The 16,212-nt window shown below is 47.6% G+C and overlaps 1 protein-coding gene across 3 annotated transcripts in view; it reads right to left on the bottom strand.

The window, feature by feature from the left end:
* The window catches only part of CACNA1D (calcium voltage-gated channel subunit alpha1 D), a 322,894-nt gene that overhangs the window by 152,700 nt on the left and 153,982 nt on the right, over positions 1-16,212 (bottom strand). For all 3 annotated transcript variants that reach the window (XM_060109148.1, XM_060109149.1, XM_060109147.1), the window contains exon 4: positions 1,035-1,174. In XM_060109148.1, the coding sequence (XP_059965131.1) occupies positions 1,035-1,174 (140 nt within the window). The remainder of the gene's footprint in view (positions 1-1,034; positions 1,175-16,212) is intronic.

The raw sequence follows: 16,212 nt of genomic DNA, 5'->3' as shown, positions 1-16,212 counted from the left end.
TTAACTTCCTAGGTTTGAAAGAACAGGCTCAAAATTTATCCTACTCTCCCAATATCCAGCAGTATTAGTCTCCCATGAAAAGCTAAAGGATTCATGATAAAGAATAATCCAAAAGAAAAATCACCTTGCTCAACTGCAGAAGGCATTTGAATGAAGTCATGGAGATAAAAACAGAAAGGCCATTTAACATTCTCTCTCTATAGGAGAAAATATAATTTTAGGAGCAACCCATTTTACAGCTAGGCAACTAAGACTCAGCGAAGGAATAGATCTTATTTTCCTATGTGGGTATTTGGTCCAAAGACCCAGCATTCCTCTGACATTGATTCATTTTCTCTTGCTGGAAACATTTCCAGGTGTTGAAGGACCAGAATAACACAGGCCACTGTTTTTTATTTTAACATTCTCCTTTAACTGAAACTGTTGGTGTCTTCTTCCTGTGACAGGATTCAGGGAGAAGCCTTGATTCTTTGCATTTTCTGGTTTATTTCATTTCATGTCGGATATCTGATATTTTTCAAACACTTGTTTTGTTATGTGAAATGGGATAGTAGCTGCCACATCTTTTCTCCCAACTCAGCAGAAAAAATTAATAGCTTTCCTCAAGGGATGTTAAATAGCAGAGTACCTCACTGCTATGAAGGATTTATTACTTTTTTACTGTTTTATTTTGGTTTTTTAACTTAATGGGGTGTTAAGCATAAGAGCTGTACACGTTGGACTCAAAGCACCAGCAGGGCTGGCCTACTTGTGGAGGCCCAAGGCCCTGTAAGATGAACCCTCTCACATCACAAGCTGAGCTTAAACTTCCTTCCTTAACACGTTACTGAAAGAGGGAGTAACAACAAGAGAATTTCAAATTGGTTTCTGCCCAGAGACCGACAGCAGCAGCAGCAGGCTTCAAAGAACTCCTGACAGGTTCTGGCAGCAATCACTGGCACGAAGGAACAACCCCGTTCCTTTAAAATACTGTTTTCTGTTATTCCCCACCTCCCATTTTCCAAAAAAAAATTCCTCAAATAAAAGGGACTTACCCTACTATTACTATAACAAAATCCAGTAAATTCCATCCATTTCTAACATAAGCATTAGGATGTAGCAATAATCCATACGCTATAATCTTCAAAAATGTTTCGACTGTAAAAATAATCAGGAAGGCATATTCTACTTTTTCCTGTGAAGAGAAACAAAGAAATTTAAAAAAGGGGGGGATGGGGAAAAAGAAGAAAAGAAACAGGGATTAATTGGATCAGTATCTCAGAGGTATAAGCATTTTTCTCCAAGCAAAGTTTTATTATGAGAAATGGAACAATTAACACTGTACCTGGAGCAAGAAGGCATTTTAATTCTAACACTGAATTTCTCATAAGCAACTAAGTGTAAAACACTTTTCATCAGTGGCTATATTACTGCACTTTGCAACCTGCCTTGATGTGTGTGCAGTGACTCTGCCTAGGACATAACAGCACGTTTGTTATTTGCACACATTTGCAAAATGCAGCGTGTTTTCCTCCCAAGATTGCCAAATCAGGCCCAGAAAAGCACAAGGATGCAACAAAGATTCCCACAGGGCTTTGAACAGAATGTCCTTTCGAAGAAAGCAAATTGCATCTGCTTTGACCCTCTCTTCCTCTCGGGTTTCCATCTGACTTCTAAGTCAGGATCATCTCTGTCACTGAGCAGCAAGGTGACCTCGGCAAGTCCCTCCAATCCCTTGGACCTAAGTTTCCTCACCTGAACAGTAAGGGGAGGGGATTCAGGACGGCAAGCCTACAGCCTCCTTACTGGCGTGCCGCCTCTCCCGGCTGACACTACTGATGGGTCACCACGCACGTTCCCAGGGAGTCTGGACTCAGCCCCTGAATCCTCTTCTTCCAGACTCAGCAGCCACTCCCATCTGACTGCCACAGACCTCCGAGATGCCACCCTCAGGCTAGAGGGCTCTTAGGACCTTTTCAGTTCCAACTCATGCGATTCCATGAGCTGTAGAAAATGCATCCATCAGCAGGTCTAAAAATGTTGGCTCTTTCCTCTTTTACAAAGGTTTTCTTTATACAGCTTTGGTTTCAATAGAAATATAGACCGCTGAGATGTGTGCGATTAATTTTACAAGAGGCATTTGCTGGCAAAAAGCTACTGAAATAATAAGTAAATGAAAACTCGTAAGTAATTAAAACTGTCTCATACAGGCCATAAAGTCCTCTGCTAATATTAATTCTCCTCTGTGAGACCTGAGGAAAGTTACCAATGCCTCAGGAAAATGGAAGTCATAGAATTCATTTATTAAGATGCCTGGTGCAAGGGGGCGAATAAATTTGGCTCAGGAAATGCTTAGTGAGCATCTCTTCTGGGCGATGGGCCCCACACCAGGAGCCAAGGTAAGAAAAATGTCTCCACTGTGGTCCTATCTTCGAAAGGTTTAGTCTGGTGCAAGAGGTAGGGGTTCAGTTGTGGTACACAGAGGACATCCCAGGAGAGGGAACTGACAAAGAGCACTCTGAACCTTCATAAGCAGTTCTGCCCTCTGATAAGGCCAAAGGGTTAGACCACTTCTCCCCTGCAAGGACTTGCTTTGTTCCATGTGAGCACTTTTTTGCCTAAGCCACCCTGGGGTCTAGCCATCCGCCGCCAGAGTGCTACCCCTCCATCGCAGACGAGTCCCAGTCCCCGGTGGGACTTCACCGAGCCTTGCCCCTGCATCCTTCCTCTTTACCAGCAGGGAAACCATCTAACCCCGGCGGTACCCCAGGCTTTACCCCCATTATTGACTCCCCACTGGTCACACTGAAAAGCCAGTTCATCGGTTCTTCCCCCCAAGGTCCCTGTCATTCCTAATGTGCCACCAGAGCACCCCTTGATTCTCAGAACACCATCCTAGTGGTCTAACAAATTCCTCTGTGGGGTCAGTTAGCCAGAGTCAAAGTGTTTTCAATTTTCAAAGCTTAGCTCATCCCCAACCTCCACACTCACGCTTCCTCCAGATCTGCCAGCAGGTCCTGCTCTCAGCCTGGCTCATCCCATCCCATGCACCCCGCACCCCTCAGCAGGCTGCGAGGCCTTCTCGGACCATGACCTACTCCCTCCACACAGCCAGCCACACCCTCCAGGCTGCGGTGAGCAGCTGAAATCTCCCAGAGTAGCAGCGTGCATGCCCCCTCGTGCCACACGCAGACCTCCAAGGACTCCTCTGTTCACTCTCTGCAGTCCTTGGGAGCCTATGAGAGCAAGGGCTCGTCTTCCCGTTCACTGCCACATCCCTGGGTGGTGGGTTCCCACGAGAGGTGCCCTCAGGCCACTGTGGATAGTGAGGAATAGAGACTGACTGCTACCAGCTACAGAGGAGAGATCCAGGAAAGCTTCAATGAGGCAGTGACGCTAACCTAGAGAGCTAAAAGGAACAGCCACCCTGTTGCTTTAACAAGAAGCAAAAAATCCCTGAATAAACCAATCTACTGTACTCAGATTAGACCCTGACCACCAAAGGTAGATCGTCAACATGTTTTTGAGAGTTAGAGTTGTAAGGGAACAAGATAAGCTGGAAACAGCACGCGGATTTTACAATTCCTCTTCCCTTTTTATCCTTTCTGCTTTATTTACTGGGCCAGATGGGGGAAGAAAGGCTTTTGCTGCCATCAATATTCATAGCAGTTATATCCCTATATCAACACAGCGCTATACTGCAGAGCAGACAAACAAGACAGGGAACAGAGAGTACACCTACCAAACACAGCTTGTTTTTCCTCTTTAGCGTTTACTTACAAGTAATTTTGTCACAATAATACAAGGGCCATTCATGCAACTGAATTGTTTAGGGTTCTTTTATCCCCTTCTCTCATCCTCCTCTCTCTCCCTTTTGAAGACTTTGGTTTCTCTTTCCAAAATCCTCAGTGCATTACTTGATGGAATTGATTATAAGAAATATAACCTTGCTGTAACATGATTCTTTCTTACAGACACTCTACCATGGTGCCAGCTGAACAATCACAGCCTGGAGAGCACGACAGACCAGTCTGCCCAGAAGCCAGTGTCATCCCGGTCCCCAATCCTGCCATTTAAAAGGACTCCAGTAAAACAAATACACCTCCACATTTAAGCAAATGTAGTGTTAAAAAAGAAATCTTGCAAAACAACAATCATGGGAAGGGGAGGTAATTACTTCACAAGAGGATTGTTCATTTGAGAAAAGAATGTTGGGTCAGTGATCTGAAAGGAAGCCGCCAAAAAAGTCAGGTTCCTTGCAGGGTGGGGTGGGAACGTGCAACTGGCTGAAGGGCCGTGAGACGTCGCACAGAAAAGATATGGAGTCAGCAGCTGGGATGGAAGAAACCACAGAACGGATGAAGGAATGGGATGGCTGAAAAGAGGTGAGCAAGAGCCCTCAAGAACTGAACATGAAATGAGGTGGCCCCTGGGCAGGGACTGCACCTTAAAAGCCCTACCCCAGGCTAAACAAAAAGAGTACATGATTCCTGCACTCCAGTCTCCCTGCATTTGCCAGGCACACTCAACCAGCCACCAACAGGGATCTGCCTCACTAACAAGGGATCCTGGGTGGGTAGGGCCAGCAAACCATCTTTTAAGAAAGCACCAATTCTTCACCAGACACCACCCTATTATGTGGATGAAAAGTCCCCCATGAGACTCAAGTCACTAGAGAAATAAAGGTTTAAAATCAAATTCTGCAACCTGATTTATCTTCTTTAAACAGTAAAGTTTCACCAAACAGAAGAGGCTCTAAACCAAGTCTCGAAACCAGTTAACCCCTCACAGAGCCTTGAGAAACAGAAACTGTCAACTGGTGGGGAATAGGAGATGCCAGGATCTTTAACTGTACTTGGTTGGCAGCTGTCCTATTTTTAAGCATCCCTTTACTAGTGCTATGGTACTAACATCCATCCATCCATCAACCTATCCATCCATTCATCCATCCATGTATCACCATCAATCTATCCATCCGTTCATCCATTCATCCATCCATCCATCATCCACCCATCTATCCCTGAGCACCTGGGTCCTCCTCAGAAAGCCTGAACCCTGCCCTCACAGAGCTCCCGGCCTGCTGTCAAAAGATCAACAAGGCTTGATGAGCCATGTAAGGTTCACCTCTCTGCTTTGCTCATCCACCCACAGGGCCTGTCTTTGCAGTGGTCTCCTGGCGTACAGCCTGGCAGTAGAAGGTACAGAGTCTCCCCTCCACACACATAACCCTTCTGTGTCCTGCAGTCCCGGGCTCCCCATTGGCAGAGATTGTCTCTTACTGTCTTTGTAACCCCAGCATCCAGCACCATACAGGGCACACATAAAGTACACACAGGTGCTAATAGGAGGTAGAGAAGAAAAAAAGAGAAGGAATTAAGCAACAAAGCCAGACTGAAAGGGGACTATAAAAACATGAGAACTTGGGATTCTAGCATATGTACCAAAAAGCAAAACAAGCAGGGTAGGAATCTTTCTAAGTTACCAAAAACCCTTCCTATAACACACCTGGAATCAATGGTCAGACTGTAGAGACAATAAATAGCTGATCCCAACGTCTCACAGGCCCTCCCTTTCAATCCCAGCTGGAGCCCCTGGTGAATGCCCTCACCTTCCACCCTTCTGTACCTTCTGGCTGGCTTGCTTCTCTCCTGCAGGAGTGTCCACTCCAAATCACGGGCCGAGCTGCTCCCTCCCACTGTGTTCCCAAGTCCATGATTTCCCTTCTCCATGCCTCTGCCCACACTGCTTCACCCACCTGGTGTGCCTACCCCCGTGTGTGTCCACTCCCCTCTTCAGTGAGCACACAACCCTGATACAGCAGCAGCACAAGCCCAGCACAGGGCTGTGGAGAGAACGCAGGGCTTGGAGCTATATCTGTGTTCTGCTGGCCCCAGCTCAGCCCCTGAGTGACTCAGGTCCACATCCAGTTCCCTCACTGTAGAATGCCTCCCTCCACCCTGACCCCCACCAATTCCCGCCTTTTCATCAGGCTAAGTTCTACTTGTCCTTTGAGGCTCAGCTTAAATGACACTTTCTCAGCAAAAGCTCTGATGACCTCCCAGACAAAATCTGGGCCCACTGTCAAAGCTCACCATATTTCTGCATAGCCCTATTCACAATGGAACATTTTAATTAAAAAAAAACACCACCTCTTTGATACTTGTCTCTCCCAATAAATGATAATTTCTTATAAAATCAGAGACCATTTCTATTTCATATATCACTGTATTCCCAAGTCTCACAAAAACAGATACTTGGTATTTATAAATGAAGAAATAAATGAGCAAAATGAGAAGTTTTGACCAAACGTTATTCAATAATAGCCCTTCCTGATAAGACGTTCCATAATTGTTTTAGTCAGCTCAGGCTTCCATAACAAAATACCATAGACTAGGTGGCTGAAACAAACAGAGGCTTATTTCTCACAGTCTGGAGGCTGGGAAGATCAAGGTGCCAGTTGATCTGATGTCTGGTGAGAGCCTTTTACCTGGCTTGCAGATGGCTGACTTCTCATGATGTCCTCATCTGGCCTTTCCTTGGTGGAAATATACACATTGAGAGAGAGATCTCTTCCTCTACTTCTCAGGGCACTAATCCCAACATGAGGGCCCCACCCTCAAGACCTAATCTAACCCAAAACACTTCCCAAAGGCCCCACCTCCATACAACATCCCACTGGGGTTGAGCTTTGAACACATGAACACAGGCAGGGGAGGGGGGGCGGGACACAGACATCCCACCCATAACAATACTGCAGGCCCCGTCCCAGGAAAACGCCCACGACTAAACACCTGGGAAGAGCCTCACAGCTCCTGCTCTGCACCCACGGCTTCCCCACCTCTAGTCAGAGGGAGGAGCACCCACAAGGGCAAATCAGTCAAGTGTGATGAGAGGTCCAGGGCTGCAGGAGCACAGGTGTGAGGGGAGGGGGAGGATGAAGGGACCGAGGGACACCATGGACTTGGGGGTGGGAGTGAGAGGAGGTAAGGTTCTAAGGCTGGGTCTCTGTTTCTCACCTGTAAGACAAGAAGCCTGAATGGATGATGTCTTCCAGTGTGAAATTACAATTCTCTATGACCTGATGAGCAATGTCCAGACTCAGGCTTCAGAGGGAAGCCGTGTGAGGGACCAGGGACCCCAGGGAGGACAGCCAACCAGGAGCAGCAAGATCCAAGAGCAGCCATTGCCTTGTCAGGTGACCAGGTCACCCGAGGTTGCCCGAGAGACCCTCCCACCTGCTGCCTCACACATTCCAGGAGGTGCCCTCAGGAGCTGTGGACACTCTTACAGGGTTCTGATGTGTGATTCAACCTCCAGTAAACTCTGCCAGGGATCACGGGAGGGGGAGCAGCAGGTGGCCTCGGCTCAGAGCGCTGGGATGTAAACAGAGGTAATGCTTTCCTCTGCAGGTATTAATGAAGTATGTACTTAGAAGGCCGCCAATGGGTAGCTGACAACACATTCACATGAAGAGACTGGCTGGAATAGTCAGCATGCCTTCCTTCTTCTTCACCTTTGGTTTCTAAGTACAAATTGTAGAGCACATGTGAGTGAGTCCATTTCTTGTGGCACTCGGCTAAGTCATTTGCCCCTTCTGCTTCTCAGTTTCCTCATCCATAAAACCAGGATACTCACCCTTGCCCACTCAGGTGACAGTGAAAATCAGATTAAGTGAAGTGGGAAAGAGCCCTGTGAACCATCAGAAACTCGCCATCAGAGGCCACCCAGGACAGGAAGGGGCAAGGCTGCACTCTCGGGCTCTGGAAGTGGAGTCCCAGTAGGAGGACCAGGAGATGGGACAGGAACCTCATAGGACTGTCGCCAGCCCAGTGACCCCATGACCACCCAGGCCAAGCAAGGCCACTGCCCCAGATGCCGTCCAGAATGTACCCGAGATGACAAATGAAGGTGGCCAGCAGGTGGCCTGGCTGACCACTCCATGGAGACCAACTTCAAAGGCATCTGGTCCATGGGAAGAGGGCAGAGGAAGCTGACAGGGCACTCTCGCTGGATGTGGCCTCACTTATCAGCAGCACAGAGGCAGCTGCTGCTTGGCTGCAGGGGTAAAGCAAGCAGCTGGCAGTGGGTGGCTCATTATGGTTCTTGCCACCCAGCAAAACTCGCAGGGTAACAGCACCCTGACTTTCCTCTGAGAATTGCTCCTTTCCTGCTTTCAGTCCAGGGGCCACAAGGGTCGGCATGTGACCCAGGTTACTGGTTCAGGGATAGGCATGTGTCCCAATGCCCACCAACCAGGTCCAGTTAAAGCTAATCCTGGGTTTCACTCAGCCACTAGGCCAGAAGTTCTGTCATTGGCTTGACTTAGCTCTCAGAGGCTATAAGCCTAGAGTTACCAGGGGGACATAAAGATGAAAAGCCAACACCTAGGGAAGCCAAGCCAAAAGACGAGGAGAGAGAGGGCCAAACAGAAAGACAGAGAAGCTCAGACAGAGGAAAGCACCTAGCTCTGATGCTACTGTATGAGCCCCTGGATCAAGCTGAACCTGAAGGCAAAATTCTCCCCCCACTTTTGGGCTTTTCAGTTACAAAAGCCAATAAACTGAGTCAGTTTAGGTTTGGTTTTTGGTCAATTGCAAACAAAAGTCCTAACTAGATGCCAGGGGCCTACAGGATCACTCTGCTTCTCTGAAAGTTAAGCACCTAAAAGAATCTTCAGCAGCTCCTCACTTCTCAAGAGATTCAACTCCTTGGATGATTCCCTTTGACCCACAGGCTTAGGGATGGTTCTCTGTGCACAGGACCCATAAGCCCTGCAAGTCACTGCTCCTGGGAATTCATCTAGGCTCAGTTTTCCAGATTTCCTCCTTCCATCTCATCCATTCTCTACTGCTGTCTTCAATTCCAACTGGTTTCTGGGACTCAACACACTCCTGAAAACTTGATGCCTCAGACTTGGCTTGCTTCCCATCCCACTCATCCTGGGACCCCTTGGTAGTGGGTACATTCTATGGTTGGCAGCCATACACCTCCTCACCCAGCTTCACCACGAAGGCACTGCCCACCTCCACCCCACCTTGCTTGGACTTCAGGCACCCTATTTCAAGTTAATTCAACCATATTCACTGGGTATCTATTCCATACCAGGTGCGGTCCTGAGCACTGGAGATAAAAGACGGCTAAGACAGTGTCCATGTCCTGGTGGAGGACAGCAGATGTATACATCGACATTTCTAGACAGAGCAGACGACAATCAAAGCTAAAGCAGAGTACTGGGAATCTCCTGTGGGGAGATGTGGAATGGAGCAACTAATTGGGTGTGGAGCATTTGGGAAAGCTTCTTGAAAAGCAGAGGACAGTATCACGTCTCCATTCCTCCATGTGGCATCCCCAAGGACCTCTACACAATCTGTCTATGCTCTACGCACCAACAAACAACTGATATGTTACCCCGCCGGGCACAGGGCCTCTGTTCCACCCAACTCCCTTTCCTCCTCCACCACCTCCTCTGCTCCAGTCTGTCAGCTCCCATAACACCCTGCATATATGTCACACCCATTGGACCCTCTGGTCTCTGTCACTGCTCTTCTCCGTCACTGAAAGCGTGTTTTTTCTATTGATCTGCTCCACCCTTCCAGAGAAGACGGGGGCATTTCATTTCCTCTGCGTGCTCTCCTGCCCTCTCTTTCAAAAGCATGATGTACTCATCGGGGAAGGCAGATGACCGCTGTGTGCCTACTGCCTCTGCTCCCCAGGCACCCCTGCAGCAGACACCCCTCGCCGGCCTCCAGCCGGCACTCCTCCGACTGCACCCTAACGCAGCTTCACACGGTGCCCGATCAGGCGTCACCCCCAGACTGCAGTGGGCATGTGAGTCAAAACTATTTGCCACCTCAGAGTTAAAAGTTGCACCATCTGCAGTTAATCATGAAAGTAAATCATAACAACAAATGCTTGAGTACCAACTACGTATGAGGCCATGAAAGAAAGCAGAGAGAGGCAAGGCACTGCCCTGCTTTCCAGAGCTCTTGGTCTAAGCTGGGCAGGTGAACCTATGGGGTGTCGTCTTGTATTATTTGTAGATTGTCACTACCTTGAGGGCAAGATCCATTGCATCTACCTCTGCAGACCCTCTCACCGTACAGAGCAGAGAAATGAGCACTTAGTCTCAATAAACACCAAGATGGCATCATCCACGAAAAAAAGGAGAAAAAAAGCAGAGCCCGATGCTGCATTTCTGAGCGCCTGGGCCGAGACCTTGTCTCACTGTCAGGGAGCCCCACCAGCAGTTCTGACACCCAGGCCCAGATCCATTCGCCTCTCCTAGGTGGAAGTATAGAGCTCGTCTTTCTTTCTTAACTGTGTCAGGCCTTTACATCCTCTTCTGACAGCTCAGGTCCAGGTAAACGGCAGTGAGATGATGTGCCCTACGTGGGGCTGATCAAAGTAGCTCACTGCCTCCCTGGGATCTAATGGGCCCAGGTCATGTGAAAACTGCCAAACCCCATCATTTTATAAAAGAAGTCTTTTCTTAGTATTGCTTCATTTGCCTGACACGAACCACATGCTCCCACGTGTCCACTTCCTTGGCTGAAAAGAAATGGGCAAACATTTCAAAATGGCAGGAACTGAGTAAGTTTAAAACCAAACATCTTCCTTTTGACAAGAAAGCAGTCATTCCTTTTCTCCATTAACAGAGGCTTTCACACCTGTCTATGATTACATTTCCTGACATCTGAATTCTAAGTGTAATCTCATTTCACGCCCCCGATGCTCACTGGTACCCCTATAAACACACCATGTGCACACCTGCACACAGTATCTAAGAAAAGAAACACGTTCCTATCTCTCATCTCAACTGATTCTCCAAACTACGGAGTAAGACAGGCAAAGGCAGGGTTACTATTTCCATTCATGTATGAGGGTCACAGTCAACAGGAAAAACAAAGAGCAGTAACCGTGCCCTCTGGTTTGAAGAGGCCTTACCGCACCCACCTGGCGGGGAAGCATACTTCCTTGCCAGTCCCATGGCTGCCAAGTCTCGCCTGGGCTTTTATGGAGCTCCACCAGGACCTCAGCCGCGGGTCATCCAGACAACTTGGACGGAGCAGCCTGAGGATGCACCTTGGGGGCGGAGCTGCCGACTGTAACAGTGTTGGCACCTGGTGGGCAGTGCTGCCCCCATTTAAGAACACTTGCAGTCACGTGTTCAGATGCACTCTGACCTTGTCCAGAGGACAAAGAGCCTGGGGTCAGCTTCCAGATCTGCCCCTTACTGGCTGTGTGGACTCAAGCAAGTGACTTGACCCCTCCTTGCTGCTGTTTCTTCATAAAGTGAGAGTAAGGAGGGCAGAAGTGGGCCAGGCTTGCTGTTGAATGTGAATGAGGCAACACACGTAAAACACGTGAGCCAGGGTCTGTGGGGAACACACACCCATGGACGCTGGCTCACTTGACTGGTGCGTCTGTGTTACACGCTTCCCTGGCCTGGCCACGCCCCAGGAACAGCACAGGGCCTGGCACACAGCACCCGCTAACTACTCGCTACATGGGCGCTGGGTCCAGGGCCCAGGTCGCTGCCCACCCTGCAGGTCTGCACACCCCCAGGGCAGGCATCTCCCCCTCGAGGGGGCCGGCCCAGGGTCAGCACCGGCTCCTCTCTGAGGGAGACAGATGCCCATCTAGCCCAGCTCCTACACCGCCTGGGCTGTCCAGCAAAGTCTGCCTAGGGCCCATCATGGAACAGGACACTCAGGAGGTGAAACAGGGCCCAGCTCCCAGGCCGCGTGTCAACCGTGCCAGCAAAGGTGGGCCGGGGGAGCAGCCACCATTCCGCTCACCAGGTGTGTCTCTCCACCATAAAAACCAGTCTTTGGGATGAACAACCCTCATTCACGGCCAGCTTTTTTCCAATAAATGTAACGAGACCATAGGAACATGGATCATTTCTTTCTGAATAAATTCATAAAGTCATGAATCAGTGTTTAAAAATACATAAAGTGTGGAGTCTGTAACTGAGATAAAATATGTGATACATTTACTCAGAAGATTAATTACTCCATGCCTATAATTCATCATTGTTTTAGCATTAGAAAGTAAAATGAAGTTAATTTAAAAGACATTGGGTGGGTTAAAAACCAGGCACCACCTAATTGTGGTCCTGAAGTAGAAATCAATACCCAAGGCCATGACTAAGCAGAATTGAGTGTTTGCACACCCACTCCAAGCTGGGGAGCATCCCTCACATTGATCTGGCCTTGCCAGTCAAACCTCTCCCTCTTCTGTCACTTACCAGCTCCCAGAAGCCGGGGCTGGGGTGGCCAGCAAGGGGGTGCAGCAGGCGTGTCTGCCACCATCCCCCAAGCTCAGACCCGCACAGGCTTTCTATGAGCAATTCCATTCTCAGGAAAACTGGTGGCTCCAGAAGCAGTCACTAGAGGGGATTCTGTTTGGTCAAGTGGCTAGGGTTAGTTCCTAACCTCTACTGTTCTTTTTAAGGTAACTTGTTATTTAGTATCTGCCTCGCTCCAAAAAAGAACTCTAGGCAGCAAAAATATAAAAATTTGAAGTAAATAAGTAAGGGAATCCTAGATGGCTGTTTAAAAGAAAGCGGGAGATCTACATGTAAGGGCAGGGAAGGATGTCTATGATACATTACTACAGGAATAATGCGAATAACATGATCCCTTTGATGTCTGAGGAGATCTCTTAATAAGCCAGTCTGAAGCACAGACACCTGAAAATGAAAAGGCTTTCCTCTGAAAGCAAGATCATGGGGGATTTTCTGTCTCTACTTTTAGGTATGTCTGATTTGTGGTTTTCTCACTGAGCATCTTTAAAATCAGCTGGAAGTCTAAATATTTAGGACAAATCATAAGATGAGAAATTAAAATTAACAAGGAAAAGAAAAGAAAATGAAACAGGAATAAGATCATAACCAAGATGTGTACTATGAACACATTTTTATTAACGTGCCTCTGAGATTTCTAACAGCTAATGTGGAAGGAGAGCAGACCAGTGACACAAGTCACCTTATCTTTTGAATGAAATTGTTTCTCAGAACAAAAATATTTCTCCAGAGGATTTGCTTAGAAGAATCCGCTGACAATATGAATTGAGCACGAATTATAGGAATTAGAATAATTTTTGCCTGTCTTCATGGAATGTACACTGTAATGGAGAAGACGCTTAAAGTGGAATGAATATGAAGTTCATTTTGTGGTTTACATCCAGAAATTTTGAAAAATGAAATAAATTAGAACGGAAACTATTGGAAAGCATGGCAAATATGAGAATTTAGTGAGTGTAAGTATATTTTCATCAAAGTCATGTTTTCAGATGATATATACATAGATGTTTGGGAGCTACAATGTAAAATGTATCTACTACCTTTGCCCCCCCCACAGAAAAAAATGTTGACAAACAGAGCTCTGGAAGCCAATAATCTGGACCCACCACTGGACACCAGTGGGGAATAATAACCACTCTCTTACCCTCATGCTTGGCTACACACACTCTCCCCTTCCACACACACATCCATCCACAAAACCCCTGAAGTTAAAAGGCATTTAAAGAATCCCTAACTGTGTACAAGGCCAAACACCCAAGAAGCAAACCAAACAGTCAAAAAGAGTCAACCCAGGAAGTGATGGGGATGAGGCACACGTCCTAGGTATGTTTCTGGAGGAAGAACTGAATCTCCACATAAGGAACCAGAGACGTAGGACAAGCTTGGGCAGTGAGCTCCCTGCCTGTCCTAGGAGAAGAAGTGGGGCCATCTTGGAAGTCAGCTGTCTCTAGGGTCACCTGGAGAGGAAGGAAAGGAGAGTGGCTGAGACCAAGATGGGAGTTTTTATGAGAAGGAAGAAGATACAGGCATCTCAGTGGGGCACTGAAGGGAGGACGGGGTGGGGAAGGCTTTGAACCACAGATCCAGAAGGCACTCCAGAGCCCCAGTAGCACCGTCCTCCAATAGATGGAGAAACTGAAACCCAGAGGGGGAAAGGGCAGCACCGGCACGCCGAGCACTGGGGGCAGGAAAAGCCGCCGAGGACACCTGGGCGCTGGACGTCGAAAGGAGGGAAGGCTCTAGCAGACTTGATCTACCCCACAGCCTGCCCACCTTCCCTGATCCACCTCGAGTCCATATGAGGGATAGCTCATAAAAACCAGACCGGGACAGGGAGTGAAATGACACCCACGCTGGGCCCTAAGTGGGGCATCAGGTCACAGAAGCAGGGTAGGGAGCATGGGGGCATGTGAAGACCTGGGCCATGGTCCCCACCCAAGACCGGAGCTTGTAGGGCAACGAGAGTCACATGTATCCCCTGGCAGGCCCGGGGCTGCTTGCCATCAGGCACACACACCTCCTAGGTGGGAGCAGGGTGATCAGGACAGAGGCATCTATAATTCACACAGGAGGGGGGACACGAGGGAGAAATGGGGTCCCTCTTCCCTAGTTGCTTTATGGGAAAGGTGGTTGGCTAGGGTAAAAGGCCCTCTGAGCTGGGTGGGCTCTACAGAGCCTGAGGCTATTCTTCTGAATCATGTTTTTGTATCTTCATACACTGGATGCGATGAAGTCTTTCTCCAGCTTTCTTAAGACTGCAGCAATCTCCCAAAAGAACACTCTTTTAAGGAAGCACAAGACTGTAGATAATGAAGAACAGTTTCAAACCCCGGTTCTGCTGGCCCAGCTGTGTGGCCCGAGGGAAAGCACTGAAATTCTCAGGCAGCAGTTTCCTCATCCTCTCAATGGGGCCACCACCACCCTGGGGGAATTAAGGATTAATACTGATGGCGCAAATGCCTGGCACATGGCTTGCACTCAATAAGGTGGCTGCCGTCATCATGCGGCTGTGTTGTTGAATGTTCACGGAAGGGTTTCCACAAGCATCTCCCCAGTCAAGGGTGGGGTTCTGGAACGTTGAGAAACCACCCTACTCCTTTCACTTTACAGGCCACAGTGAGGCCCAAAGGGTCGCACCAAGCACTACCCCTCAACCCCACTGTTTGTACCCGGTGACAAAAAACAGTACTGCAGGCTCTGAAAACACAGGAAGGAGCCTAAACAAACAAGCACCTTGAAATCACCATCACTAAAGTCCTGTTTGGCTACAACTACAAAACCTACATCCATCCTGTTAATTCAGGCATAGGCAGATGCCTTTTTAATGGTTTCATAATCACTAAGATCAATCATCATTTTAATAATGATTAGTGTTGAAAAAGGCAACAGGCTTAATCATAACTGCCTCAATTCAAAATTCATTAACACTCTGTGACCAACTGAAATCATCACACTTGAGGCTCTCAATACTTCATAAGCGTACCTCCTAAGAGAACTGTCAAGCTGCTTAATTTCTATACTCTGTATTTTAAAGCTGCCTCTATATGCCAGTATAGTTCACTTTCCATAGTCACTTCCCAGTGAATTCAGTGTTCAGGCAAACTCCTATCTTTAGGATAACTTTGAAACATATGAACAGAAGATCCCATGAAAGCTTCAACAGCTAAATACATGCCATTTGCTAAATATCTAGGTTCATTATTTATAAAAACATCCTAGTAAGTTAGGATAAAATGGAGCACACAAATACAGGTTTTTCTTTAATTCCAATAGCATTGGTGAATCAGACCTCAAATGTCTAGAGATGACCACTTTCTACAACTTGTGATTCTGCTCAAATGCCAAACTTAAAAAAAAATCCAAATCCAGAACAAAAGTTCAACTGTAACATCCAGTTGTGCATATTTTTCACAGCCCAGACGTATGAGAGCACAGAGAGAGGCAAAGATGTGAGATAAGACGACTCCCTCATTACAGCCAGTAAAAGGTAAATAGGTCCTGTATCACCTCTGTAGGGCCTACAATCCACCAGTTTGCTACTTTTTAAACAACCAGACACCCCTCAAGGCAGGATAAGGAAAACTGAAATCTAGCTGGATGACCTCTGACTACCAGTTGTAAGCTGGGTAGCACAGTGAATTTTAGAGTCAGACAGCCTGAGTTCAAAGTTCCTACTTTATCCAGCTGTGTAACCTGGGACAAGAACTTCACCCTTCTGAGCCTTGGTTTCCTAATAAGTGCCAGTCCTGTCAAAGGAATAAATGAACTAACGTGCAATGCCCAGCGCTTGTTAACAATAAACGGTTATTATTTTACTGGGAATTGAGGGTAGAAGTTCAGGTCTTGACCTCTTTTCTAATAGACAGAAGCTCTCTAAATTGATTTGCTTTTAACCATCTGGTCAGATGAACTGACATTCTTCTGGG

This window comes from Mesoplodon densirostris, chromosome 10 (genome assembly GCF_025265405.1).
Source record: "Mesoplodon densirostris isolate mMesDen1 chromosome 10, mMesDen1 primary haplotype, whole genome shotgun sequence".
In the NCBI taxonomy this organism is placed as follows: domain Eukaryota; kingdom Metazoa; phylum Chordata; class Mammalia; order Artiodactyla; family Ziphiidae; genus Mesoplodon; species Mesoplodon densirostris.
The sequence above is the reverse complement of the archived record's forward strand: the minus strand, read 5'-3'. Positions and strand labels throughout refer to the sequence as shown.